Consider the following 25,657-nt stretch of genomic DNA (forward strand, 5'->3'; position numbering starts at 1 on the left):
GAGTGCAAGATGTCGGTGTAATCCAGAGGTATTAAAGCTTTATCACAGTATGAATTCAGAATGCCCACCCAGGTCAAGGCCACGTCCTGCCCCTGTGCACTCTGGGTAGCCGGCCGATTAGCAGTGCAGGCGTCCCCCTCACTGCCCCTAAGTGGACTATACAGTTACTGACCACATCTGAAAATATGTGCATCATGCCTTCGCCTTACTTAGATTTGTCCCCTGGTTATTCTTTTAAAGAACTCTCTCCTATCTAATTGATGGCATTCAAAGACATACCACAATCAGTTTATCAAGGCTCTTGTGACCGAAGGTTGAATGCATTCTTCTAAACGTAAATCTAAGATTTGCCCATTAAAAGAAGTCCACTTTCCCCATATGCAAATGTTAATAGGATTTTTATGGGGATTAAGAAATGGCAAAACTACAGAAGCAGAATTCAGAGCCATTTAAAAATATACACCATTTTTCAATCGGGAGAGATGGAAATTTCCTCTCTCCAGCTCACGTTTGAAGGGAAAGTGACTTTTCACCAATTTACTATGCATTGTTCTGTTGTTTTCATTTATGATTGATCATTATATGTGCCTTGCGTGAACTATTGGAAAACAAGCCACAGTGACCAAAATAGCCATGGCTGAGAACACAGTGGCTGGGCAACTCAATAGAAGGTGACAATATGACAACTTTTCAGGCTTGGGAACTCACCAGACTGTTTCCTCCTTTAGGTAACAGCCTCTGTCCCACGGCTAAACTTGTCTTTCACGTGGGAATTGCTTTTGTCAAGTGTGAAAGAGTAAACAATAGCATTTCCCCAGAATGCCAGTTTTATGGAGCCCCAAATGCTCTGAAAACAATTAGTAACCTGGAAGTTGTCAGCCCAGAGGAAAGAATAATCAATTGTATCTTGAAATTTTACCTATGGCTCTTTTGCCTGGCGTCTTTGTTCATTCTAAGTCAGCATGTTCCTTCAGGAAACAATGCCTTAGTACCACAGATCGTGGGGACTCCCATTTTTACTAAAGCTGAAAAAGCAAATGGGATGGTTGTGGGATTGCTGCTGAAAAAAATGCTGAAGCAGACACGCAGAAGCTATCATTTCTTTCCCCCTTAAAACTGCGACTGCAATTTTTTGCAGGGCGGGAAAGGGTGTTAGTATTTACAGGAGAGGATTTTAAGTACTTCCAAGAGATGATTTTAAGAATTCCACAGAGTAATTAATTGTTTGCTGTGTAATTCATCCTTCCAGAGAGTTTCAAAGAGAAAAATCAATTGGGTGGGTTCTATTTTGTTTTGGTCCCTCTTTGGGGTGTGGAGGAAGGGGAGGATAATGGGGAAAAAAGAGAAAGAAAGAAGAGCCTAAAATGGAGAATGATTGAGTTGGAGTAGAGGACATGAGGCTGGTTCCTCAGTCCCCCGGTCCAAGTGAAGATGAGAAACTATGTATTTATGAGACCTGGCAGATCTTTGTGGCCATAACACTGAAAGCTGAAAGAAGAACCTGGTGGGGAGCTATCTTTGGCTATTGATAACCAGCAGAAATATTCTGTTAATTCTGATTTTCTCCATTTGAAGGGATCACCTCCACTTTGTTAAGTTTTGGAAAGCAGCTACCTATTTCCATCGGATAACTTAGGGTTAATAATAAGGGTTTGATGTGCCTTTCTTACCTAAAATGTCAAAACAGATTATAAAGTATAAAGGGGAATTGATAAAACAATTCCTTGGTTGATCGGTCATTTAGAAACCAGTCAAAAATGAGATTGTTCACATAGGAGAGCATTTTTTTTTTTTTTTTCAGAAATGGGTACCAGGAAAAAATATAATACTGTGTGTTTCAGACATGTTTATATGAACTTTGTATTTAATTGAGAGTCCTATGTTTATTCTGCAGCCTTTTTGCTGCTTCTCTTGTCTGAAGTTTGTCTAGGGCAGATAGGGCCTTTGGGAGTTCTCATGACATTTCTGTTAAGATAAACTGTTCTCTTACATATAAGTGTTTTCCAGTACACCTGTCAGGGAGGTCAAATGTTGTCTATGTTGATGATGCTATAGTCCGTAGCTATGAAAATACTGTGGGTGTTGCAAGCCCTATATTCAGGCTTCCTTTTTATAATAAGGCCTATGGGCAATGATAGATAATTTGATCATATTTAGCACATGGGAAATAGTCAATGTGGTAGGGGAAGCTATTAAAATATAACTCCATGAACTGTGTCTGAGTTTTAAATGAGATATGTCAAATTTGACTTGCCACTGTAATAGACACTAAATAGTAATAATGACACTGTTCTTCATTATCTTGTCGTGTTTCACTGATACGTTTGGAATCTTTACTGTGTAAAAATGTCAAAATTGTAACAATCAAGCTTGTAAAAAGTTATCAGAACTGAAGATTTTGATACCTGGCTGCATTGCAATTAGGAAAGACCATTTGACAGACTGCACAGAATGCAAACACAGAAATGTTGAAATGGTTCTGCCTGGGGGTGCAGAACAGACTAGAAGGATACATTGATGGAAAGCAAAAGGGCCATTGTGATCACTCATTCCACGCCACGTTTGAAGAGTTTCTAAATCAGGGCTCTCTTTTCAACGCTCTTTTTAGCCTTCAAGATTTCATTTTGTATAAAATGAGGAAAGAACTAGTGATGTGCTTTGGAAATCAAAATTTAATGAGAAAGCTGTTCCTCTGAACAGAGGGTCACCCTGCCATGTTCTGCCCTGTCAGCATGCTGTAAAAGTTATATGATACTATACTTTTTAACCTGAGATTTCGAAATTGCTTGAATGAATGCTAATCCTCAGAGTTTCCCTGCAGGAATAAAAAGAGAAAGGTTTGGGGCGTCGGCAGCATCCTGCAGGGACATCCGTGTCAAAGGCACTGCAGTGTGTCACCCCTTAGCCCTGTAATCACTCCTAAGCTGCTTTCACAGTGTTAGTACAATAAGGTGAGGAAATCCAAACGGTCAGAGACAGCTCAGTGTCTGTAACTGAAACCAACGGCGCAGAATGTGTAAGTTACGCCAAACCTCTTCTGATTTCTGTTCCAGGACGTGCAACAAGAGGGGGTGAAGAGGATGACTCGGGAGGGTGGGAAGGACGTTAGGAGGTATCTTTATTCTTTTACCTTGGAAGCTCCAGCTACCAATCCAGCACTCGCCTAACTAGAATGTATACACATCAGCAGGACTGACTACTTCGTTAAACAGAGACACTGTACTCGCTGGGGTCTTGGGGGTACTGCTGTTCCAATGTGGGATTTTAATGTTGTAATGTATTGCATCTTAATGTATGAAATTCATTTTGTTGTACTATATTGGTTGGCATTTTATTAAAATAAATTGTATTGTATCATATTTGTATGTTTTTAAGAGAAAATAATATAAAATACAATATTTGTACTATTATATAGTGCAAAAACTACAAATCGAAGCCTCTGCCTCTTGAATTAATCCTTTGGTTGCTTGCCCTGGGGAGGGGGTGGAGGACGGAAAGAATCAATAAAGCTTGCAAAGTTCCAGAAATTCTCCTGTTTGGTGGCTGCCTCACACTTTAGGTTACTGACGGCTGAGTAACACAGACATGCCCTCACAAACACATTGATAAAAATATGTGCAAAATTACATTAGCTCATCGCTGTAATAGGATATCTTTAGGTACAAATTCATTATAAGGCTCCATCCCAAATCGTGGGTTTCCTTTTCAGTTCCTTGAATGGGATGCGAAATCCTTAGGTTTCCGAAAAGCTTCTCTCACAGAAAGGAAGAAAACTAGTTGGCCAGGCAAAACCTGTGATACCGAATCCTGTAGAATTTTGGTCTCAATTTTACTCTGTGTTCTAACAAATTTCAGTATGTTAGAACTTCCTAAAGATGAAGCAGGTTACCCAGAGAAGAAAAATTGAGGGAACAAAATACGAATGGAACCTTACGGTGGAGTTTTGCTGTTTATATACGTCAAGTGTTGATGTGCATATATAACAAAGGAATACAAGTGACCGGTAATAACAATCCCCTTTCTTTATTCACTAGATCAGGAAGCACCACACCTCCTGCGAAACCTCAGCGACCACACAGTGGCCATCAGCAGCTCCACCACGTTGGACTGTCACGCTACTGGTGTCCCAGAGCCTCAGATAACCTGGTTTAAAAACAACCACAAAATCCAACAAGAACCCGGTAAGAGATTTTGTTCTCCTTGAATTCGCTCTTTCTCATCATTCTCTTCTTCCCTCAACATTCCTCTCACCTCCCTCCCGTACTTCTAGAACCTCTTGCCAGTACAGTTCTGGTTCATGCCGATAGCGACTTTAAGTGAGGAGTTTGAGCCCGTCCTTATGCACCCCATGTGCCGAACCATGTAGAAAGATCCATACAGAATCTGCTTTAAGTGGTGCATTCATAAAGAAATGGTAAGAGCCCCTTAGACATCGTGTCTGTTTAACTTGACAACAGGGCAAGTGAGGAGTTCGTGCCTTGGTTTGAGGTACAGCAAAGCTTTGAACATCTGGTCTAGAGAGGAAGTCCAGGGAAGTTGTATAATCTTTTAAATTGATAATAAGTGCATTAAAATGATTTGGTAAAAAGAAGAATTTTAAATGATATTTTAAATGATAGAATACTGGTAAAAAAAAAACTGAAACTAATGGTCACGTGTTAATTTTCTTTCAAGAAAAAATATATTTAAGAACAACTAGACTTAAATCAGTACGTATCAACGTTGTCTGTGGCTTGCCTCATAATTTTGTCATTAAATAAGATTAAAATAAACTTATTTATGATTTTGCTTAATAATTCCATTTACATGAAAAATAAAATTGGACCATTTATCTGCAACATCCCAACAACCTAAATCAAATGACTAGCACTATGGAATGGTCCTTGAATGTGAGTCCTCTATGCAAAACAAAATCTCCATTTGAGTGTGATGCACAGAAGGGGGTGGTGGTAGAAGATCTCCAATTTTAAGATGTCTTAGAAATGCCTTACACTAAGCTGGTCCCAAACTAACCACCTCACATCATTTTTCTCCATCAAGCAGCGCTTCCTCTCATACTGACGTCATTCACTTCATCATCCAAACCAGAAGCTGATGACCTCCCCTTCGTCCTTCTCTAATCTGTCACCAGGCTGAGCAGGTTATGTCTACTAAATACGAAATACTTCTCAAGTCCATTCTTCCCTCCACTCTCCCGTTGTCATTCTCTGGGTTCAGGAGCTCATTATCTGTCTCCTGATCTCTGCACCTCTTTTTTTTTCTCTCTTGGAATCTTATTTTCCACACAGCTGGATAAGATGCACATCACTTCCCTGTTTCAAGTTTTCCACTGGCTCTCTATCCCAGGACCAAGTTCAAGCGTCTGACAGAGAAGGCCCTCAACAACTGGCCCTCCCTACTTCTCTGACTCCATGCTTACCGCCCCCCCACCTTGCCTTGAACCTTATATTCTAGCAGGTGCCAAACTCTTGTAGATCGCTGCACACATTATGCTGGTTCAACCCCTCTGCTGCTTTTGTGCTTGTGTCCCCCCTCTGCCTGGAGTATCTTCCCTTCATCTAACGCCTACCTGTCCTTTTAGACCCAGATTGGGTGTTCTTCCTCCAAGAAGCCTTATTCAACCCCTGCAACGAGGGGGCAGATCCTCCAGGGGTCTTTATTATTTATAAGTGTTTCTATTCTCTCTTACCGAGTTATTTTATAATCATCAGTTCATCTGTGTATTATCCGTGCATATTTCCACTGCTCTCTTTCTGTACCATATCATCAGTTCATGTGTATGCTCTCTTCCTACATGTTTATCATCATATCATGCCTCATCTTGAGGGCAGACAGTATATCTTTTTATCCTCAGAACCTGGCATAGTGCTTGGCAATCAATAAATGTTCTATGAATGAATGAATGAATGAATGAGTGAAAGAGATTTTCAGAAAATCTTATTCTATCCTTAGCAGGTTCACCTGGTAGCATGAATGCCTGGACTTAGGAGTGGTTGGGAAAGCTGTATCATAGAATTTTTAAAGCTAAAGAGATCTTTGGGATATCTTTAGTCCCATTTGTAGGACAGAAAATTTAGGCCCAATGAGGTAAAGTGATTTGCCCAAGATGACACACTATTAAGATAGGTAGTTTCATAGAAAATGAATTCTTGAGGTATTCTACCAAAACAAAAAGATGAATACATGAATAAATAAATAAATAAAGCAGTGTCTGTAACAGACCTGTAACATCCTCCCTTTAGAGATTCAGAGTTCACATTAGTATATTAAAGACGCCAAGAAGCCTTATAGTAAAGAAATCAGGTAAATTGCTTTAAAGTATTCCCACAAATAACTTGATCACAAAATACATTTTACGAAATATTAATGTAAGATATTGGGTTCTTTGAAAGAAGTAAATTTGGCTTGTGTTCAGTTTTCATACTTTGGATGTGGGTTAAAGAATTAGAGTTGAACCAATTTCGAAAGCTTGTGGCCATTCTGGGACTAGAGGGTAGACAAGGCAAGAGGGTATGCCAAGGCAGTTACCACAAATGGAAAAAGATTATGAGGTGCGAGGGGAGGATTGAGTCCTACCATCGCCCTCCTGGGTCAGGGAATTTGGGCAACTCACTTATCCTTCCTCTCTGAGCCTCTGTTTCCTTGTTTATACAACTGGGAGAATACTGACAACACAAAGATGTGGTAAGGTTTAAATGAGTTAATATCACTAAGCGTGCCTCTATTTATGGCTGAGTAAATGCTGCCTTCTGACCCACCTCATTTACATAGAATGGCCAATGAGTTTTCAGAATTTGTCGGAAGGTGTCAGAGGAGTTAATTAATAATTCAGCTCAAATGTCTAACACTTCTATATCCAATAAAGATATCTTCCTCCTAGCTTTCTTTGCTTTTCAGAGGGCCAAGAGAAGAATATCTAAAATAAGTCTTATATAAATTCTTACATAAAATCTTTTATAAATATCATTCTACTATGCTACTGTTGGCATTTATGGAGTTCAACTGTATTAAGTCGTCCATTTTCTCTCACACCTTAAAACGGCTATAGCCTTTTGGAAAAGAATTTCTTAGTTTTCTGGAGATAATCTCTTACATGCATATAGTATTTATAAAGTTTCATATGTAAGATTTCCAATTTAAGACAGCAAATTCAGCAGCCAATGCAATAAGCTATATGACTATGACCCTGTGTGTGTGCACATAGACATCTTCAAAAATACCAATTCTTTTATGGTTATTTCTTTTTTTACAAACCTATGGGTAAAGATTACAGGTAACCAAAGTGACAATCCTTGACTCACTGGTTATTCCAAAGCTAAGCTGGGAAAACATCAAGATCACAGCCTGGAAAAGACTGAAAACTAGTCCATTTTAAACTAAGCCTTTGGAAAGCCATACTGAGAATAAATTTTAAATAAAGTTTAAATAATTAACAATTAAATATATATTTAATGAGATAGCTTTACAAATACCCAAATACAGAATTAAACATATTTAGTGAAGTATATTGTTATAAATATATATCGTTTATGAATATAAAATATAGAACTAAATATAAATGATGGTTTACAATTAATAAAGCTAATTTTTTAAAGTTTAAAAATCCGGAGAATAAACCACACGTCCTTTAAAGACCTGTGACGCCTGGCAACTCAAAAAAACATTGATATACTGAGAGGATTTTAGTGGCCTTGGGTCTTGGCTAGGATCTGGCCCATCATCATTGCCATTTGTTAAATGATAACTTACCCTATTCCAAAAAAAAAAATAGGAGAGAGGAAACAGGGCACATGTGAGAGCTCACGCTCGGGACAAGTGGCCATAAAATGCCTGCTGAAAGAGCTTACGGGAGAGCTTTTCTCCTCCTTCCTCCTTTCCTTTCAGGAAGCCCTTCAGTGGGACACAGCCATTCTAGAGAAGAAATGCAGTTTCAAGAAAGCATTATGAAAGCTGAGTAGTGCTTTCTTGGGCCAAAGGGCATCCGCAGGAATAAAAGGGAGGCTACACACGCAGGCCCAGGACAGCATGTACGCAGGGGACACAAGGCAGTCTCCAGCAGGGCACCCCCTATAAGCCACGCAGCCCCCCCCCCCCCCGCCCCGTGCACTGAGCGGCCCTCCCCGCCCTCCCACTGCACACCTGCAGGCTTTGGGGGTCTCCGTGGCACCGCCCTGCCTCGTGGATTGCCATTTCCTCCCGCCACCCCCGGACAGGACAGTCTTTACTTCCCGGCCAGGGGACCACAGAGGCTGCCTCCACTAAGGATCCTTCTTTCACATTCCAGTACCTCACGACTCTTCCCTTCCTTTGATGTCTGGTTTATTTGCAATTCATGTCACAGAATGTCACTTATTCCCTTGTTTCGTGTGGGCTTGTTTTGAAAACCTTCGAAGATAGATCTAATATCTTAATAGGTCTTCTTTATGAAAAATAATAAAAATGTATTGAGCACTCACCAGGAACCAAGGCACTGTGTGAGATTTACAAATATTTCGTTTACTTTTCGCAACTGTCATCAGAGGTAGGTACTGGTGTTAGATGCCATTTCACGGATCTAGTTTAATTTAACAAGCACTGAACTAGGTGCCTGGTCCCGTTCCAAGCACGTCACTTATTCATCATAATAATCCTATGAGGTTTGCTAAATTATGATGCCTGTTTTACAAAGGAAACGTGAGGAGGCGTAGACACAGGACAAATAGCAGACTAGGTCATAGAGCCCGTGCCTAGCTGCCCGAGGCTGGGACCAGAGGGTGAGTCTGGAGCCGACACTGCACACTGAGCATGGGGGCTGACCGCTGGTGTACATCGCTCTCAGGAACACATAAGCACCACTTTTTTTTTTTTAAGTAGGCTCTGTGCCCAGCATCGAGCCCAACGTGGAGCGCAATGTGGGGCTTGAACTTAGGACCCTGAAATCAAGACCTGAGCTGAGATCAAGAGTCCGTGGCTTAACCCACTGAGACACCCAGGCCCCCCATAAGCACCACTTTTAAATGACCTCATGGGCGTAAACAAGCATATTTTTAAAACAATGGATATTTTCTCATTTCTAATTCTTAAAGCTTAAGATTCCCAAAGACATAGTTTATTTTTTAAATGTTAAATATTTACAGCATATTAAAAATATTTAAAGCATTTTTTTTTTTAAAGAAGGCATGCCATGGAGTGCCTGGCTGGGTGGGTAGAGCATGGGGTTCTTAATCTTGGGGCTATGGAAGAGAAATAAAGAGGAAATAAGAGAAAATGTGCCAGAAGTAATACAGGCAGGAGAACTTCCAAACTAGAACCAAGGAAAGAAACCACTCGGAACTCTTAGGAGGGGCTGATAGGGTGCAGAGTGTTGAAGAGAAAAGTAGTTTGAGACGTGTTTACTTTGAAGAGACAGGTGAACAGAGAATTGATCGGCTAAAGCGAGTAGAATCTCGAGGACCGGACAGGAAAGAAAACTGTAATATGGAAGGCCCGATAGCAAGTTGGAGATGAATTCTGTTGGTCACTGGCTGCTTTGAGCATGGTTTAATTCTTAGGAGTGTACAGACAGCAAGTGCCTCTAAGAAACATCCATTTCCTTTGGGTTAGAAATGTAAAGGGTTTGCACCCAGGCTTGGAGCGATAGTATGAAGTCACCCTGGAGAACGTGTGACCTCCAGGGTGTCTTCATTACTTCTCCAGCCACCTGCCCAAGAGACGGGCAGTTCCTCCAAAATGATCAGAAAGTCGCCTTTCTACCTCACACACTTCCCAGATTCTCCTAAAAATGTCCAAAGCTGTGACAGAGCTGAGCAAGCTCCGCAGGTGGGACCTTTGGCACCGGCTTGATGACACTCTAAGGACACCAGAGGGGTGTGCGGAGTAGATACGGAACGTCTACCTAGCTTAGTATTGCTTCAACACAAGCACAGACGGCCTCCCAAGCAATTGTGCAGAGTAAATGGGGTTTCTGAAAAAGTCATTAAAATGCTGGAAAAAGTAACAAACTTTCCTCTGAAAATACTTAAGAGGACAGAAAACAATGCCGCTCTGAGACGGTTCTAGTAAAGACTGCCTAAACCGAGAAATCATCAGCAAACTATTGCTTAAACTGAATTTCTATGGCAGCAAAACCTTTCAGAATATTTTAAGATCGGAGCACTACAACGATGGGAACAACAAAGAGTTTAGAAAGAATAAATTCCTTCTTAAATAGCCTGAGGCTGGAGCAGGAGAGGATCACTCTAACCCTCTGATTAATATTCTTTCCTAAATTGGGTCTTGGTCACTAAGACTATTTATCTAAAGCCCCGAAGGTGACAGCTTCCCTGTTACCACTAGATCACTGACACCAAATATCTGTACCTGTAAGTACATATCCAGATGGAGGGGACCAGCTGTCCTCGTACTTGGAGGGGGGGGCACAGAATGACATCTGAAGTGTAAAGTGGTTTTCATAGATCTAGGAAAGATCTGAAGGAAGGTAGAGGAGAGAAATGAATGGGGATGTTGATGCCTGGGGATAATACAGTGACTACCTGTCACCCTCAGGCTGTTAGAATCAATAGCTTCACTTGATTTCTTGGTAATAATAAAATTCAGAAATGTCAATTATCTTTTTGCAAAACATGAGGAGTAATTGTGTTTTCTTTCTTATGAAATCCATCCTTATGGTGCATAATGAATGAAGATGTGTTGCAGAAAAGCGTGTGTGAGATTCCTGGTATGCACAGGGCAGTGCATGGCGGGTGGTGCGCTGGCCACTCTGTTTATCACCCCCACTGAGCCCCGTCAGTCCGCTGATGTGACTGGCTAAGCAGCTGCTCTCACCATTCCCTTCTCTCCAATATGTGTCTTTAAGGTAAGGGGGTCCATGTACCCAGACCAAGAACCGCCAAGCTTCACACGTGACTATCCCAGTAGCTCCTCTCCCTGGCCAGAATCTTCTAACAAATTCTCAACGCTTAGTTGTGCCCCAGACAACAATATAAGCATAGGGAACCTTCTGAACATGTTGCAGAACCAAGCCTCAGTTCTTTTCTAAGGATAAACTTCCATTTAGAAGGTGAGGAGAAAGGAGTGGAATTAAGGAAAGAGTACAGTGAGGTAACAGCAGGGAAAACATTTCCTTGGTTGGCACTGCCAGAGTTCAGAGCTACAAGCCCAACCCCAGATGAAAGAGGAACCCTGACTTTGACCACGGCCTCAACATGGTGAAGAAATGGAGGCTGCCACTTTATGGGCGTCTGCAATTACTTGTCACTGTCGGGCTGGTTCAGTGAGACTGACAAGTACAGCTGTAGAGCTCTCTGGTTTACACCCAGAAAAGTGAAGTAACCCGCGGGTAGAGTCCCATTTTGTATTGAAAACCACTAGAAGTTATTTATGGAGAATCAGTCTTGACACCCAAATCTATCTCTTTACTGAGGTAACGTCCAGCTTATTTAGGTCTTGTACGTATGTAGCTAATCCTATCCTAATGCTTTGTCTAAAGAAAATTTCTTGGATGCGCTTTCCAGCACAGCATGCTCATCCCCATCCAGCCCGGAAAAGCCTCCCGAAAGTTGTGAGCCACAGCAAGACCCAGCCGAGGGAATCACACACACTAAGGCGGCACAAGTCCCTGCATATAAACAGTGGGGCTGCCTGCTGGTTGTTTAAGTGTGGTTTTGTGCCTTTTAAAAAGTCCTCTTGATTTTCAAATGAAAAATTTAGACCATAAGAGATGGAAAAGAACCGGAGAACATGAGCATCACTTTAGAAAGAGCCTCTCCCTTTTTTTTTATTATGGCAAAATAATCATTAACGGGTACAATTCAGTGACACCAAGGATCTTCACAGTGTTGTGCACTTTTTCATCACCTCAAAGAGAAACCTCATACCCATTAAAGCTTTTGACTGTGAATGAACCTCCTCTTTCGATTCTTTCTGTGACGTCTTGCAACACACGGAACTGTCATTTGAGCATGGCCAAGATCAGCAGCCTGTTTTGTCTGCCGAGCAGCCAGGGCTTGAGGGACCAGGAGCAGAGAAAAAGAAACGGGGAATGAAGAAAAACAAAGAGAAGAGAAATAGAGACATGGGGGTGTGAGGGTAGACCCTCCCAGTGATCACCCCAGAGATCTCAGAGATCTCAGGGCTGCACCCTGTCCAAAGTCACTAACCCTAAAACTAACAGCCACTGTCTGGGTGCTGAGAGTGGGAGGCACCTCCATCCCCAATCTACAATTTTCTGCTTACACCGAAGACTGCCTGGCAAAAGAAGGAAAAGCCATACTTACTCTACCTTAGATAATTCTGTACCTCCATCTCTTAGCAGAACAATTAAATCAGGTTTTTCTATTCCATGTGTCCAAGTGCAAACCTGAAACAGTTTAACCAGGACCTACAGTGATAGACGGCAACGCAGCTGGGTACTCCCGATGCAGTTAAGGACATTGCTCACACAAATGTCTTCACAGATGACCTAGTTGGTGGCCTCGGCCATGGCTTGCATGACTGAATCGATGCTGATAAAGTCAAACTAAGAAAGTTCATTCCTCCTCCATCCCATATTCAAGTGCTTCATTGTTGCATTATCTCCTGCTAGTAAGGAGCCTTAAACAATTAGATTGTATGTTAGTTTAAGGAGTTATCTCATTCAACTCAGTCATAATTAAACCAGCCATCACTGAAAAATAAAACACAGCAAACATATATCATGTACCCCAACACACACACACACACACACACACACACACTCTATAGGGGGCCAGTCTTCTGATGCGATGGATTTTGGTTTTGCTTTAATCCAAAATTATAAATTGTTGTGGAGTATAAATCTACTTTCCTTCAAAAATATTTCATCATTGTATGGTCAATATTATATATATCTTTTAAACTTTTATTCAGTGGCTCTTTGCTGATGGTCAAGAGGCCCATGCTTTCATTTTTAAAACTATCCTTTTAAAAAATTAAATAATACATGAATACATTTTCATTGTAAAAGATCACATAGTACAGAAACAGCATAAGCTATAAAAAATTTCCTTCTGGAGAATTAACACATGCCAACTGTTTGATTTATATTTTGTCAACAATTTTATCATTTTTTTACCTAGATACGTGCATATATACAAATTGGGGCACACATATATGTGGGGCAAATAAATAAATGGGATTCAGTCATTCATTCATTCAACAGCTATTCACGGAAAGCCAACTCTGTGCCAGGAATATAGGAGGAGCTTGGAACCAGACAGGACCTTGACTTTACATTCTAATGGAAAAGTCCACTTAATAAACTTAACAGACAGAACTATAAGCATATTGCCTACCATCAGATAGTAATAACTGCTATGATGAACAAAACAAGGTAATAGATTATAGTGAGTGACCCGGAGAGGGGTTACATGGGAAAGCCAGCATCTCTAAGATAAGTATGAGTTGAGATCATGCTATATGTTTGTTTTAGGACTTGCTTTGATCACAGTGTATCTTGGAGGTCTTTCTATGTCAGTGCATAATGTTCTGCCTCATTCTTTTTAGCATCCATATACTATCATACGATATGCATTCCCATAATTTATTCTTCTGCTGATGGAAAAACAAGTCCTTGACTTTAACCTCTAAGCAATGCAGCACTAATACTAAACTGGTCACAGAAACACCTCTTCGTTATACACAGAAAGGCCACTTTGGATAAATGGCTATATTCTGCAGGATAAATGCATCCAACCTCATGGAGGGATTACGGCAATCTGAACATAGACAAGAATGTAGTGAAGCAGGAATGAGTGCATGTGTGTGTGCACGCACATGTGTGTGTTTATAATTTATAGCTATTAACTATGAAACCTTAGCTATCAACTATGTATAACTATAGACGTAGCACCACTTGACACATTTTTTAAGTGCCTGAATCATCTTGAAATACTTCATTAGGACAACGGCAAAGTTCATAGTGAAAGGGCACAAGAGTGCTTTTCAGTTTTAAATGTTTAGAAATACATGTGTGTTTGGCACAGTTTCAAGGTGCTCACTTCAACTATAACCCCTTCATGTCAACCAGTTTACAATTTCTTGACAGCTTTTGGAAACCATTCTGTTCTCATAACTCAGTCTTGTAAGTTAGGCTGGTGAAGCAATAGACATTGTCCCAAATGAAAGGACCTTTGTTTATGTCTCTTCCCTTATTTGGTGGTTTCATGAAGAGGAATATTATACAGCATTTTCCACCACTGTTCTCAATCTTAATCTTTTTTTTTTTTTTTTTTAGAGGGGCAGGGGCAGGAAGGGCAGAGGGAGAGAGAGAGAGAATCCCAAGCAGGCTCCATACCCAGCGTGGAGCCCGACGCCAGCTCGATTTCACAACCCCAAGATCATGACCTGAGCCAAAATCAAGAGTCAGAGGCTTAACCGACTGAGCCACCCAGGCGCCCATCAGTCTTAATCTTTTCTAAGAGCTCTTCTTCTCTCTTTTTCATGGCTAACAAGCCAATAGTCTCACCAGGGATCACATTGCCCATCAGATCTCCTTTAGACCATGTGTTTTAAGCATCTCATAATTCTCTTCCAACATAACACATTATTATAAGGCTGGTTTTCACTATGTCTCAAATTATTCCACCGTTCGCCAACTTTTTTTCCTTACATCTGTGAATGCTTTGCCACGTGGCTTGACCTTAGGGTAAAATTCTCAACAGAGAAAGCAACAGCCCAGTGGCAATCCTTTGAAAACGCTGGAATCATTTGCATTTTTAGTGCCACTGATTGAGTCCACCATTGCTCACTCCCCAAATTTGTCAGTCTTTGCAGCTTACTAAACTTGGATTTCTCTTCCCTGTAGTTGTCCAAACCTCTGAAGTTTGACTGGGTAAACACAGTCTCCTCTGTGTTCTTTGTGAGACGTTAATCAGACATCCAGTGTCTAGTCTTCTTGGGTTGCATTAGCCATCTTGAATCTATATTTGGCTCTTCTGGTCCCTCGTTCAGATATAGTTCTTAGCTAATCAATTCCTTTAAGAGGTATCAATCTACAGGTACAATTTACCGTGTACCTACAACTGTATACATCATCATCCTCATAGCTTCTGTTTATCAAAAATATATCATGTGCCAACTTCAAAGAATTTATCATTTCGTTGGACAGCCAACATTATCATAACAAAATTTATTTTTTATTTTGTTAAACCTAACATCTATTAACTACCTATTCCATGAGCCAGACATTTTGTCACATTCTAGAGAAAATGAAAATGAGCAAAACTTAGTCCTTACCTTTGGAAAAATTACACATAATAGGTACAAGTCAGTTCATAAGTATGCAGTGTGAATAGTATAAAATTCCATGAGCTACAAATCGGCATCTCTGATTGGAGTGATCAGGGAGGGCTTCACGGAGGAGGTGTCATCTAGTTGGACTCTGATGGTTGAAGAAGAGAGTTTTGATGATGACGACTAATTTGGCCAAATTGCATGAACATGTTCTCTAAGTCAGAGGTACAGATGCTCGGCTAAGCCACAGAACAGGAGTCACTGGTCAGACTAGCAGGCCAATTTAGGAAACAAGTCAGATTTTTGTGGAAGGAACAGGAGGAAAACACATAGTACGCATTAATTTAGTCAAACAGGTTAAAATCTACAGATTTATTTACTCACTGGTGAATTGGATTAAAGTTCTATTTCATGCCCTTCTCTGGACAATGTGGTGCTTATGTATAACATGCCAAGATTGTCCTTCACCTTATGGTATCATGGGAGGAAATAAAATTGTGAAAATCCCTTGAAAATACTAAAAACTAAAGGGGGTGTTCATATGTTTAAAATGTAGACTACATCCCATGGATAAACATATAGACCAGCATCATCACAAACTCTGATCTAAAACCCCCATCAGCAGGAACACGATAGATGCTTCAAGTTCTTACACTGGTGGCATCACCAGATTTCCTTGAAGTACAAGTTCCTACAAAAACAAATCTGCGTAAAATTTTACTTGAGCCTTTGACGTTAATGGTTTAACAGACCCATGAAACTACCTGAGTTTGCATTTCTAAGCTCTAGGACCTAAAGCTCTTTGAATCTTAAGATCATAAAATTAACTGACATAGAACTTTACAGACCGGGGAGAGCTGGGTATGTAGGGCGTCAGCATTAACTACTACCTTACTCAGCTTCATATAGCAAATGCTACAGAGCTCTCTCCTTTCCTCACCCCCTAAATTCCATTTTCCATGGTCTTGGTTTATTTGGCCATTTCCTCAGTTGCCAAGTGTCTGCTGTCTGTTGGCATAGTGCTAAACACTGGGGCTCAGTAATGAATAAGGCAGTGGAGCGGGCAAGCAAGAAAGTCAGCAAATTTCTACAAAATGTTAAGTGTTGGAGTGGAGGCATGCACGAGGTGATGCAAGAGTAACAAAGAAGGGGCACAAGAGCATCAGAAGCTTTCCAGAGCATCCGGATTTGCCTTGAGCTAAATATTAGTAAGTGAATGCTAATCAAGTGCCAGGTCAAGAGAGTAATGGGCAGAGTCATGGAGGCTTATCATGAACTGCCAATAGATAAGGATGGCTCATACTAAGGATACGCTTAGGGATGTAGCAGGGACAGAAACTGGGGAAAAAAAAAAAAAACCAGACAGGGGCCAGATCATGGAGGTCTTTGCTTCATTAAATATAATAGTGTCATCCCATGTACATCCTCTAAGTCAAAGTGTATCTACTCTATCCAGCCTACACGCTTCTATTGGCCCTCACAGCAAATTTACATAAGTTGATTTGGTTGCCAAAATTTAGAAATCATAAGCTTTAACATGAAAAATCCAGATCTTTCTGTTGATGGAACTAGAGTATTATGCTAAGTGAAATAAGTCAATTAGAGAAATATAATTATCATATGATCTCACTCACATTTGGAATTTAAGAAACAAAACAGAGGATCATAGGGGAAGAAAGGGAAAAAAATAAAACAGGATGAAATCAGAGAGAGAGACAAACCATAAGAGACTCTTAATCACAGGAAACAAACTGAAGGTTGCTGGAGGGGAGGAAGGTGGGGGAGATGGGGTAATTGGGGGATGGGCATTAAGGAGGGCACGTGATGGAATGAGCACTGGGTGTTATATGCAACTGATGAATCACTGACCTCTAGCTCTGAGACTAATAATACGTTATATGTTAATTAAGTGAATTTAAATTTTAAAAAACACCTCAGAAGATGGGCCCCTGGGTGGCTCAGTCGGTTAAGCATCTGACTCTTGATCTCAGCTCAGGCCTCAATCTCAGGGTAATGAGTTCAAGCAGTGTGTTGGGCTCCACGCTGGGCATGGAGCCCACATTAATAAAACAAAAAACAAAAAACAAAACAAAAAAACCCTCAGAAGACAACACTGGACTCAAATTCCCAGATTCCAGTTGGTTGGAGCTAAGTTAATGCTTCCACCTTTAGATGGGAGACAGGCTTTCTGCACTCCACAGACACAGTCCCCCTCCCATGATCTCATCCCCAACTCATTTATGTTATGTGCCTGGCCCCTGAAGACATCCACACTTGCAAATCCTGCTCTGTGCCCTGTTGGTCCAATCTGATACAACTTCTTTCAATAAAGGGAAATAAATCCTGTTTTGACAGGAATTATGTTTTTAGTGGTTGAAAATTACTTAGGGGATCCCTCTAGAAGCAAGCAGACCTACAATTTAAATGATCTCATCTCAACAACACAAAGTAGAGCATCATGTTTCTAGGTGAGTTCTACGTGTTAGTTCTTAATGATTAACACCCAAACGGAAACAGAAAATTCATTCAGGGTGACTCTTCAAAGAACCCAATACCATTTCACATAACAACAAAATTACAACAGATCTAGGAATAAATATAACTGAAAAGATATTTAAAGAGAAGATCGTAAAACTATCAAATGACATAAAATAATGCCAAAATAACTCGAAGACATTTGATATTCTTGGATGGGAATATTTATTTTTTAAAAGATTTTATTTATTTGAGAGAGAGAGTGCGAGCGAGTGGAGGGAGAGGCAGAGGGAGAGGCAGAGGGAGAAGGAGAGAGAGAATCTCAGGCAGACTCCGCACTTAGTGCAGAACCCAACACGGGGCTTGATCTCACAACCCTGAGATTGTGATCTGTGCCAAAATCAAGAATCAGCTGCTTACCCGACTGAGCCACCCAGGTACTCCAGGGAATAATTATTAGTGGAACCATTTTTGAGCCACTTTTGAGGTCAAAAATATTGGCAATTTCATTTGTTTCAACCTAAAAATAAATATGACAATTTCCCCCAAATTAGTACATAAATTCAGTGACATTCCCATCCACATCCCAACAGTGCTTGTCTCAGAATTTGACAAGCTAAACCTGAAATCCTTATTGATGTATAAAGGGCCAAGACAATTTTGAAGAAGAAGGGGTCATACCATAGCAAATATCAAGATGTATTATCAAGCAATCATAACTTGTGTGGGATAAATAGGTCATTGTGAACAAATAGGGAACCTAAAAACAGAGCCACAAATATATGGGAACTTAGTATCTGACAGAACTGACAGCATAACTCAATGGGAAAAGGACAGATTATTCAGTAAATGATGCTGGAATAACTGGCTATTTATAGGGTAAAAGTCAGATTTTTAACTCACACCACACATACCCCTCCCTAAAAGAAAATCCAGATGGATTAAAGAAATGAAAATGAAAAATGGCAAATCTCTAAATAAATCTTTTTTAAAAGATTTTTTTTTTTTAATTTTTAGAAGAAAGTATATAATCAGAATAGGAAACCATCTTTTTAAAACAAGCAATGGGGGCTCCTGGTTGGGTCAGTCAGTTGAGCAGCCGATATGATTTCGGCTCAGGTCATGATCTCAGGGTCCTAGGATCGAGCCCCACATTGCGCTTTGCACTCAGCTGGATTCTGCTGGAGGATTGATTCTCTCTCTGCCTCTGCCCCTTCCCCTGCTCTCTCTCATTCTCTCTCTCTCTCAAATAAATAAATCTTTAAAAAAAAGAAAGCAACAAAAAGCACAAAGGATAATGGAAAACATTAATAAATTTGACTACATTAGAATTTTAAAAGCTTTTGTATTGAAAATTCACCATAAGCAAAGTTTAAAAGACTGTTCATAGAATGGGGGAGGACTTGCAGCATATTAAACCAACAAAGGATCGGTATCCAAAGCATCTAGAGAACCCAGAATCATTGAGGAAAAGACAAACATGTTAATAGAAAAATGGGCGGGAAACATGAAGAGGTAATTCACAGGAAAAGAAGCCCTCATGGCCAACAAAATTGGGAAAAGATGTTCCACCTAACTAGTAATCAGAGAAACATAGGTTAAACCCACAGAGAGATGCCATCTTATGCCCATCATGTTGCCATCAATTACAACATTTGGTAGCACCAGGTATTGGGAAGTATATGGGGGAAGGGGAGCTCTTACTCAGTGCTGGTGAAAGTATAAATCAGTATATTTTGGAAGACAATTTTGTAATCCTATTGATAGAGTTGAAATCAGTGTACTGTATAACCCAGCACAAGGAGATGTTTGCATAACCATGTGTACATAAGTGTGTCAGATGTGCACGGCAGCCTTCTTTGTAACAGTAAAAGAGTGAAAACTATCTTATAGTAGAGAAGTAGATTTTTTTATACAGTGAGTTTTTTTTAACATGAGTTAAGAATGAACTCCATCTACACGTATCAGCAAGAATAAATATTAAAACATCACTGAATAGGAAAAGTTGAAAAAAGGTATATACTGTATGGCACCATTTATTTAGAATGTTTAAAGCCACAAAAAACAGTATTATATAGTCTATAGAGGTACATAGCAGTGTGGAAAAAGCACAAAAACATGCATGAGAATGAGACACACCAACTTCAGGATAGTGATACCTCTGGGGAGAGGAGAAGGAAGGGGATAAAGTATCTACACATTTTATTCATATAAAAGAGAAAGGGGGGAATAGAGCAAATATGGCCAAATGTTGACATCTGATTATCTTCATGGTGGGTACATGGGTCCTATTTTTCCTGCACTTTTAAATGTTTGAAATGAATCACAATGAAAAAGTTAAACGAAGAAGAGAGCCCTTTGTAGAAGATGAGCTCCTCAGTAGAACAGCATCTGTATCATAGGGGGCCAGGTCATGTGAAGTGAGTAGCAACAAGCTAAGGCATTAAAAAGAAACGAGAGCACACAACTACGAATAAGTATGGGCAGATCTGAGGGCTGGGGGGGGGGGGCGGATAATAAAGGTAGTAACTGGCCTATGTCTGAGAGAAGGGAAATAGTGAGAGCAGACAATGAGCAAGTGCCCGATGAGGATTCTGAGTGTCCTCCTGGTGTGACACATCAACCTCTGAGCGCTGGTCAGAGTGTAGTGTGAGGGCAAGTCTGGAAGAAGAGTGTTGCTGCTTGGCTTGGGACACCCTCTCACCCCGTCTCCTCCTCCATGTGACGGAAAGAGGAAACTGAGTCAGGTGACGTTAGCTCACGGCATCCTTGGAATGTTCTGCTCACCTTCACAACTACAGCCCCATCTTCTCGGGTGAAATCCAAGGCCTTGGGCTTCATTTGTTCATTGTGTCAGCCTTAAACCAGGATTTGAGTGATAGAAAGTTGGTTGAGGGTCAGGTCTACTGCAATGAAGATGATGGTGAGTAGCAGGATAGCCGCTACTACGAACGTTCATTGCCCTTGACCACCCAATCTCCAGCCATGCTTTTACTTCCTGCATTTGACACGTATGCCATATGGTGTGCTTTCCAGAGCTTTCATTGAAATGATCTCAATTGATCCTCATAGCAATCCCATAAAATAGGCAAAGCGGGTACTATTCTCATTTTACAGATGGGGAAACAGACCCAAAGACATTACATGATTTAGCCAAGGTTACAGGGGAGAGTCTCATCTTTCACCCTGTTACCTGGACTTAGAATATCAGAATCACCTTGCACTCGTCTCTGTCCATTCCTGCATCAGTAAGGCAGCAATTCCATAGGTTGTTTCTACAAAGTGTCCATATGCCTTTCCTCCTCTCCACTTCCTTTCCCACCATCCAGATTTGGATCCTCAGCATTCCTTGCCTGAATTACAGCTGGTGAGCTGGACTTCCAGATGCCACTTTTCCCTCGTTCCAGTCTACCCTGCATTCTCATGCTAGACTAAACTTCCTTAAACATTGCTTTCATTATGTCATTTCCCTGCTCAAAAATTTTTGTGAGCCCCTCTTTCCTTCTACACTGAATGGAAACTCCTTGGCCAGGATTTCAAACCGCTCCTTAATCTGAACTCACCTTTTCTAGTCAACCACTCAAAATGGGTGCTTTGAAAATAAAAATGGCTAACAAATCCATCCATCAAATCAGTAAAGGTTTGTGTTTTGTATTTTTTAGATGATCCTGCTCAGTACTGACAAGAGAGTCATAAAACAGATTTTTAGCCTTGCTGGTAGACTTGTTCATGCGTATAATCTTTTTGGAAGGCAGTGTGGTTGTCAGAATCAAGAGCTTTTGACCTAATAAATCTGCTTCTGGAAATCTATCCTAAGGAAGTAATCTGAAATACAGAAAAACCCTTATGTCTAAAGATGTTCATTATACTGTTATTTATAGTTATGAGCAATTAGATATAATCCTCCAGTGGCTTTCTTTGGTGCTTAGAATAAAACCCTAAATCCTTACCGTGGCCTGTGGTCATACATGACTGAACCCAGCCAACTTTCCTCTCTCCTGCTTGCTAACTAAAGTCTATAGTGGTCTTTTCACTGTCCCTTAAACAAGCTCATTCCTGCCCCAGGGACTTTATAGTTGCTATTTCCTATGTCTCAAATGCCCTTTTCAGATCTTCAAACAGTTCATTCTTCCCCATCTTTCAGGTCTCTGCTCAGATGTCACCTCTTCAAAAAGCCTTCTCTAAGCACCCTTCGTGATCTAAGCACCCTCCATGGTCCCCTTAATCTGGTTTAGTTTCTTCACAGACTTTGTTCCTTGAAATTACTTACTTGTAATTCTCCAAAACTAGAATTTAAGCCCTTTGTAGGCAAGGATTCATTTGTCTTGCTTACTAGCGTATAACCACATCTAGAATAGTGGCTAGTACATGCATGGCAGGAGCTCAAAAATTTCATATGAATGAACAAATTGTGTTAAAAGCCCACTTTAAAAAGAATAAAAGGAAAATATCTAGGAGCAAAGACTGTAGGTTTGTTTTACATTTTCTTCATGCTTTCCAATATTTCTCAAATTTTCTCTTTTGAGGGTCTTTTATAATCAGGGGGAATACAAACTATTTAAACAAAATATAGCCTGCAGTCTGGCCAGGCCCATTTTATCACTATTCCAGAACAAGCATTCGATGCACATTCATGTCAGTGGCATGGCTGTCTTCTTGCCTGCCCTTCTTCCTGCACCTCTGATAATCCTTGAAACCTCAGCTCAAGGCCCACCTCCTCCATGAGGCCTTCCTGAGGTTATTCCTATACTTACGGATCTCCCTCCCACACCAGGCTTTGCATTTAACTGGGTATGCCATGCTACATTTATTCACTCATTCATGAAACACTTTCTGTTTGCTGGCATGTATGTGTGAAAGAGAGAGAGAGAGAGAGAATATGTATATATGTGTGTTTGGGAGGAGTTCGTTTTCCCTCCTCAGCAGATACCGTGTCTTAGCGTTCCTCCTCCCTCCAAATCTTTAACATAGACTAATAGCAGAGTAAGTACTCAATAAATACTTGGTGGTAGTCCTTGGTGTTGAGGCTACTGGGTCTTCAAGCTGGGGCTCTGAAAATTCACGGTGCTCCTTCCATTACGGGATGCTGGCTAGTAACACTTCAGCTCGGACTGACGGAGCACTTACTGCGTGTCCTGTGCCGGCCGTTCATGCTCCTGTGCACCTGGGAGGAACTGCTTGCATTTTCAGCTTCAGGTTGAAGAAACTGAAACACAGAAAGCTTAAGTAGCTTGCCTAGAGTGACAAAGCTGGAAGGGCTAAGACCTGGACTAAAACACAGCCCCAGCTCTTCACCTCTCCGACCAGTGAAGCAGGACTTCCTTTAGCCCCCAGGCCACAGATGTGTTTCAGTCCAGCTGTGTGCTCTTGGTCAAGTTACTTAACCTCACCGGATCTGTTTCCACGTCTGTAAAACGGGAGACCGTGAGACCTTGCGGGGCGGTTGTCAACGTCGAGATGGGAAGTGTGTCGTGTAGTGCCCGCACACAGCGGGCGCCCGTCAACGGTAAGTGTTCTTATTGGGCATGCTGCCGCCTTGACATTTGCTGCTGAAAGCCGGGTACGGCAGCCCCATCTCATTGTCCGCCACGCAGCGAACGGCCTGGGTCCGATCGGCATCTCCAGAGCTGGGCTCCGAGCTCTGCGGCGCGGACCGAGAGAAAACAAATGAGCAGCCCAGCCCAAGGTTACCTAGAGCTCGGATTTCCTCGTCTGAACGCATAATTATAGGAAGAGGGTTGGATTACAGAAGCAGCTGTTTCTGTGTGTCACCCAGGCCCACTAATGTAAACATCTCTCACCCCGCAGGAATTATTTTAGGACCAGGAAGCAGCACGCTGTTTATTGAAAGAGTCACAGAAGAGGATGAAGGTGTCTATCACTGCAAAGCCACCAACCAGAAGGGGTCCGTGGAAAGTTCGGCGTACCTCACTGTTCAAGGTAAACAGCTGCGCCAGAAAGCAACAAGAAACAGATCAGACGTCTATTTCCCTGTTTAACTTTCCACCTCCCGGTCTCCCGCTGCCTCCAGCCTGTTCCTTTCTCTGACCTCCTTGCCCCTCCCCCTGGGGCTCTGGGTGTGGGGGGGCGGGGGGGGCCCTGGCGAGGCCCCAGGGGAAGACGCTGGTGGGCCACCCACCCCCCTGCCCCAGAGCCACCGTCTGAACCCCGACTCTGCAGGGAAGTAGTTCCTGGAAGAGGGGTACGCCACTGACCCGCAGAGAATGACCGCAGTGGCCCCGCTTGTGACAAAGAAATCCAAGAAGGCAGAGGGGTGTAGAGAGAGGGAAACACCCACACGGTGGAAACTCGTTCGTTCTTTTTCCTTTTCCAGTTCCCACGAGTTAGACCTATGCCGCTCTCCTGAATGTTTTCACAAGCTAGGCTTTTGGGGGTTTTTTGTTTTTTTGTTTTTGTTTTTGTTTTAACACGGAGCAGTCTGCAAAATATTATCCGGGAGAAGCCACACATAAAAAACAGACCACATTTGAGAAAACTATTCCAAGTGCTTCCTCTTTATAGACCTCAGACAGTTTGTTGAGCAGCAAAATCCAAAGCGGTCTAATCCGAGCCAGGACTGTGGCCATGTGGCTCCCATTTGGGAAGTAGTTCAGACCTCAATTTCAGTCCTCTGATGCCAGGAATCATCCAAAACATAACATTTACAGTATCATAAAATATCACATTGGCACCTCTTGAGATGTAAATATCTATGGCATTTTGAGGTCTTACATGAAAAGATGCAATTTGTTCGGTAGCCTGTTTCCAGGGGCTCCCCAGACAACAGGAGGCGCAAGTATTGCTGGCGGGGCAACGGCTTATACATCAGGTCTTCCGCTCTGGAAACCTGCACTGCTCAGAGTCTAACTCTGGGAATCCAGACTCCTTTAAAACAGAGCATCATCCCCATTCTTTGCCGAGGAGATGATTTTAGAGAGCCTCCTGAAAAATCTAGAAACTATGCTTCCACAGATGTATACTTTCGGAAAAAGTTGAGGGTAGCATTCCCCCAATACTTATAGTGATGATCCTGTTTCTCTCCGAAATAGTCCCCATCTCCAAGGATTCTTTCAACTGGTCTGCTTATGCACGGACAAAACAATTAGCCATGGAGAAAATTACGTGCACGTCTCTCTTTAACACCTCTTTCTTCAAAGGATGGTTCGTTTACCTTTTAACAAGGACTCCAGATGTGGCCCTCAGGGAGTCACTCCATCAGGCCAGGGAGGGCTGCAGATCTGAGAAAGGGGCAAGGAGGTCCCAGATGCTCAATCCAGAAGGCATTTTCCCCCATGTCCTGACAACAACCCCAAAAGACGCACAGAGCAGTTAGGAAGCCCCAGACAGGAATGAGATGACTGATCTAAACCCGACAGCCAGGTAATGGCAAACGTAAATGAGAGCTGGGCTCTTCAGACCCACTCCAGCTTCCCATACCTGCCTTCCTTGTGGTTCACCCCCACCATCCCCACTCTTCTCTACCAGGGAATATGCAGCCGTGTCTGACCCAGTGGCTAGGCAGCTGATGGCTTGGGAGAAGCCCTTGCCTGAAGCAGGGATATTTCTGCAAGTTTGCAGCTCTCCACAAAGACTTTATTTCCTTTCCCTTCACCTTTTCTGCCAGGCTGATCTGGGGTTCCCGGAAGCCATCTTGCTTCACGACATCTGTGAGTTTCTTCTGTCTGCAGTCAGGACCACCACCCTTCTATTTGCCACAAGTCTACCCCCTGGGAATAGTCTCTCCTGCTGTGATGTGTTTGCTGTCCACGGGCAGAGCAGTGGCACTGGGGAGACTCCCAGGCTGGACTGGAGCCAACACCCTGGCCATCAGAGAGCCTGACTCACCTCTAACCCTCCTTTGTCCCTATGGCCAATTTAGTAGTGTCCTCCAGGATGAACAGCTGACTCAGATGCTCATTCTCTTCCCTGCCCTCCCACACCATGGTTCTTGGAT

General features: G+C 41.9%; 1 protein-coding gene across 1 annotated transcript in view; it reads left to right on the forward strand.

Moving 5' to 3' along the window:
* FLT1 (fms related receptor tyrosine kinase 1) overlaps positions 1-25,657 on the forward strand; it is a 170,157-nt gene that overhangs the window by 94,993 nt on the left and 49,507 nt on the right. The window contains exons 14-15 of the mRNA XM_032403280.1: positions 4,035-4,181; positions 23,512-23,643. Of these exons, the coding sequence (XP_032259171.1) occupies positions 4,035-4,181; positions 23,512-23,643 (279 nt within the window). The remainder of the gene's footprint in view (positions 1-4,034; positions 4,182-23,511; positions 23,644-25,657) is intronic.

The sequence above is a fragment of the Phoca vitulina genome, unplaced genomic scaffold, assembly GCF_004348235.1.
Source record: "Phoca vitulina isolate PV1807 unplaced genomic scaffold, GSC_HSeal_1.0 scaffold5, whole genome shotgun sequence".
NCBI lineage: Eukaryota > Metazoa > Chordata > Mammalia > Carnivora > Phocidae > Phoca > Phoca vitulina.